At 56.2% G+C, this 4,363-nt stretch overlaps 1 protein-coding gene across 1 annotated transcript; it reads right to left on the bottom strand.

Annotated features, from left to right (window-relative positions):
* Window positions 1-419: 419 nt before the first annotated feature.
* SLC32A1 (solute carrier family 32 member 1) lies at window positions 420-2,813 on the bottom strand. The gene is made up of 2 exons (XM_008506273.2): window positions 2,436-2,813; window positions 420-1,607 (listed from the first exon to the last, which is right to left on the bottom strand). The coding sequence occupies exons 1-2, from the start codon at window positions 2,811-2,813 to the stop codon at window positions 420-422; spliced, it is 1,566 nt and encodes a 521-aa protein (XP_008504495.1).
* Between the last annotated feature and the right edge of the window lie 1,550 nt (window positions 2,814-4,363).

Genomic DNA, 4,363 nt, shown 5'->3' with positions numbered 1-4,363 from the left:
CTGTCTGTGAGAGCAGCAACCCAAACTGGTGGGGTCGGCACCTGTGTTTCAGGTCCTGAAACACTGAATTGCATATCTGTGAGGAGTATCGAAAACTGCGACTGTTTCCCAACAGGTCATTCATGGGGAGGGGGGCAAGCTTCAGGCAACGAGTGAGGAGATAAGGATGGGGCACCAGATAAATTCCTTCAAAAAACTCTAACCAAAAAAATATATTTAAATCTTAGTTGATTTAAAAAGACAGCAGGACGAACACTTTCATCTCTTCTTATTTCCTTTAGTTCTCAGATTCTATGATATAGAATTTGTTGGATGCAAGTAACGAAAATAATGACTCTTTCCATTAAAGGGATGCAGAATTATTTGGCTATGCAGACGTTCGATGTGATTTTCTTACTGCAACTGGCTCTGGCCTCTCCCTAGTCTTCAGCATTGGTTCTGAAGGCCTCTATGAGGCCTTCTAAAGAATGGATGAACCCAGAGACGCTGCAGATACCACCTATAACAAAAATGGCGACATCAAAGAAGACATGGTGCCACAAGAGCTTCCTCCACAAGAGTTTGAGGTGGAAAAGACTGGGGAGCAGGAAACAGAGCCCTGCGCCTGTGAGGCTCCCAGTAAGACCCATCAAGAGGGCAAAATGAGGGACATAGATGGCCATGAGTAGGGTGAAAACTACCAGGGCACATCTGAGGGTGAGTCCCCAGGATTTGAGCCGCCCATCTCCCCCGTAGCAGTTGGGGAAGAAAGCCCTGTTTCCATCTTGGAAAAGGGACCGCTCCAGGACTTCCACAGCTGCAAAGAATGGCAAGGGGTATGAGAGCAAGGCTTTGGCCACCAAGAAAATGTTGACTACTGCCCTGATGGTGGATGGTAAGTTGTCTGTAATGACTTCCTTGGTGTCATCAGCCCAGGTCAGATAGGCAACCAAGGCAAAGAGTCCCTTAAGGATGCAAGCTGCTATGTGAGTCCAATTCATCATGCAATGAAACTCCTTGGGGTTCTGCATATTCCCCTCCAAGGAAGGCAGAAAGATCTGGGAGGTGTAGCTGAAGACAATGATACCAATGGAGATGGGAAATTTCTTCACATCAATGTAAAACTTGACTTTGTCCCAGGCCCAGTCGCGTGCCCTGGAGAGGCAGTAGGCAATCACCAAGATGTTAATGACAAAGTGGGCTAACGTGCAGAGCAAGCTGAATTTGGAGACTGCCTTGAGGTTCTTCAAGAACGCACAAGGCAGGAGCACTGCCGTGGCAATGATGGACCACGACTTCTGGGAGACGGGCAGGTTGGGGAAACTGTTGTACATCAGGTTCCCACTGACCACCACATAGAGAATGCAGGTCATGACCAGTTCAATGATCTGAGCCACGTTCACAATTCTGCCCCCCAGGGTGGGGAAGCGGGGGGCGCAGCACGCATTCGCTATGTCCACGTAGGAGTCTCTCACCCTGACTATCTCCCCATCCTCGTTCTCTTCATAAAGACAGGCAATAAGGATTTTCCCAGTGTAGCAGCAAACCACTGCAGCGAAAATTATTAAAAAGAGTCCTAGGTATCCACCATGAAGGATGGCATAGGGCAGGCCCAGAACAAACATTCCCTAGAAGGAGACAAAATGGAAACCGTGTTGCTCGTCTCAGGGAGGGGACCAGCAGGCTCCCGTCCCCGGGGCACACGCAGTCGCACAGTGCCAGTCACATGCCCGCCCGCTCTCCCCGGGCTCACCATCACGCCCACGCAATCGGTCACACAGTCACGTCACGCAATCACGGCCGCACATTGTTACCGACACCCCCTTGCTCTCTGACGTGCCACCCCCATCCCGCTCCAATCACACCCGCACCATCTCACCCCGCAGCACCCAGGACACCGGTTTTGGCACCCAGGCTTTGCACCAACCTCTGTTCCCAGTCCCTCTCTCTGCACCAAGCCCCCCAAAGCCAACCCCCCCCCGGCACAACCCCACCGTCTGTTAGGGCGCTCCCTGGATTCCCGGTCTCCCCCCTTCACCCCCTGCCCGACGGGGACACCGGCCAGCCCGGCCCAGCGGGGACCCCTCCTCGGCTCTTCGCCCTTCTCCGGGGGCGTGGGGCAAGGAGGAGATACGGGCCTGGGGGGAGTTCCCTTTCCCTTTTTTTTTTTTTTTTTTTTATTATTTTTCTGCCCTTTTGAATTTTTTCTCTATTATAAATTTCTTTTCCATTTTGTTTTTTTGTTCGTTTGTTTTCCTTTTCCCCTTTTTTGCCTTCTTTCCTCCTTTTACCCCAAGTGGGACTACAATCATCCCGGGGCTACCAGCCAGCCGGGCGTGGGGTTGGGAGCAGGGAACGGGGAGAGGAGAACAGGCCGGGAGTGGGGCACGGGGAGAGGACAACGGGGCCGAGAGCAGGAAACGGGTTGCGCTCCCCGGTGCCAGTGGTGGCCGTACCTGGATGGCGTTGGTGACATTCCATCCCGCCTCCCAAGCCGTGATCTTGGGCTTGCCCTGACCGGAGAGCTCGGAGCAGACACCCCCTTCCTTGGAGGCGGAGGGCGGCAGGGGCCCGGTGCCATCTCGCTGGTAGTGGATGTCCCCTTCCAGGGGGCTCTCGCCCCCCTCCTCGCCGCCCTCCGACTTGAGGATGTCCATCTGCAGCCCTTGCCGATGCTCCATGTCCAGGTCGTCGCAGTGGGCGAATCCCACCGCTTCCTCGTCTGTGGCCGCTTGGAAGCCCATCCTGGCGAACATGCCGCTCACCTTCGCCTGGGACTTGTTGGACACCGTGGTGGCCACGTTGGAAAGCTTGCTGCGGAGGAGGGTGGCCATGGTGGCTGGTGGGAGAGCTCCGCTACTCGGGGACCCTTAGAAACGGACAGACCCGACGGGGCGGGGGAGCGGCGGGCGGCACCTCAGCTCCCGGTGAGGGTGGGCGGCTGCGGGGGGCTGCTCCGGGCCGCTACCTCCGTGTCCCGGCGTAGGGCGAGCGACTCCCGGCCGGGATGCCCAGGGGCATGACACCGCTGCGGGGAGCTGCGGGCCCGCCCGCCCCGCCGCCCGCTCCGCGCTGCTCCGCGCTGGCTCCGCTCCTCTCCGCCGACCCTCGCGGCGGGATCGAGGGGCGAGTAGGGAAGGTAGGGGGGGGGGTGTCAGCACCCAGTGGCTGTCAGCAGACGGTCAGCGCAAGCCCCTGGCAGAGAACGCACCGTCTCCATCGCAGTGCGCCCACCTCGCCGAGAGAAGACGAAGAGGGGAGAGAATTGCTGCATTTCTGGGGGAGGTACCAGCCTCCCCGGCCAAGCCCTGCCCCTCCCTCCCGCCCCATCCCCCCTCCCCACCCACGCCCGCCGGGCCCCGCCAGCAGCGCCGCAGCGCGGACCCCCCCTACCCCCTACCCCCACCCTCCCGGCTCCGCAACCCCTGCGCTGCCCGCCCTGCCCTACACCTGAGCCGCGGGGCCCCCGGCCACCAGCCCCCTCCCCAGTGTGAATAAATGAGCCTCATTGAAGGGGCGGACAAGCGGCTTTCCACCGGTGCTCAACGGAATTTTCCTCCCCGCGCCCCCTCCTTTTTCTTTTTTCGCCCCCCCTAAACCTGCGAGCCCTTTGGAGGCCGGGGACAGCAGATCCTGCCAGAGCCGCGGGGCACAGCGGGGTGGGGAAACCCGCTCCCGGGGAGCAAAGGTTCAGCTCTCGGTAACGACTCCTGTGAGCTCCAAAAACGGAGTGAAACCGGGTCCCGCTACCGGCCGGGGCTCGCAGCTTCTGTTCCCCCCCCCTTCTCGGACCACCCCGGCGTCGTTCTGCAGCTGCGGGACACTGGCATCAGCGGGGATGCTCGGCTGCTGGTTTCTCCTCTTAGTTCCCCACCATCTCGTGTAGTCTCTTTTCTTTCCTTTTCTTAATATTTTTCTCTCTATTGTTTTAATTTTTTTAAAGTCAGGATATTTTCGTTTGATTTCCAGACTCTTATAATTATTTGTAATTAAAAAGCCTTACGATTTATTTTTTTTTTTTTTTATGTTTCCGAGGCGAGCAGCTGATACGGCAAACAACGGCAATCAGAAATCCCTGCCTTGAGTTAAGCAAAGACACACACAGGGGGGCAGGGGGAGCGGTGGCATTTTGGGGTGGTGTGTGAGAGAGCACGTCCCCCTCGCTGCGAGGAGATCGTTTGAATCGCTTATATATATATATTTATTTATTATATTTATTTATATATGTATTTATATACAAACCAGATGTTCCTTGAAAGGGGGCCGGGGGAATCTGTGTTTCGTTTGCTGCTTTGGAAGGTAAAAAAAGACCAATTGTTATTTCCTACAGATAAGCGGAAAACCCGGCACTAAATTATTTCCTAATTTCGTTGATGAGTGAACG

This window comes from Calypte anna, chromosome 20 (genome assembly GCF_003957555.1).
Source record: "Calypte anna isolate BGI_N300 chromosome 20, bCalAnn1_v1.p, whole genome shotgun sequence".
NCBI classification, from domain to species: domain Eukaryota; kingdom Metazoa; phylum Chordata; class Aves; order Apodiformes; family Trochilidae; genus Calypte; species Calypte anna.
The sequence above is the reverse complement of the archived record's forward strand: the minus strand, read 5'-3'. Positions and strand labels throughout refer to the sequence as shown.

Bases quoted from the DNA above. Each gene is read 5' to 3' on its own strand.
- SLC32A1 (XM_008506273.2), bottom strand. From the start codon at position 2,813: ATGGCCACCCTCCTCCGCAGCAAGCTTTCCAACGTGGCCACCACGGTG. The intron at 1,608-2,435 runs GTACGGCCACCA...GTCTCCTTCTAG, and splicing joins ATGTCACCAACGCCATCCAG to GGAATGTTTGTTCTGGGCCT.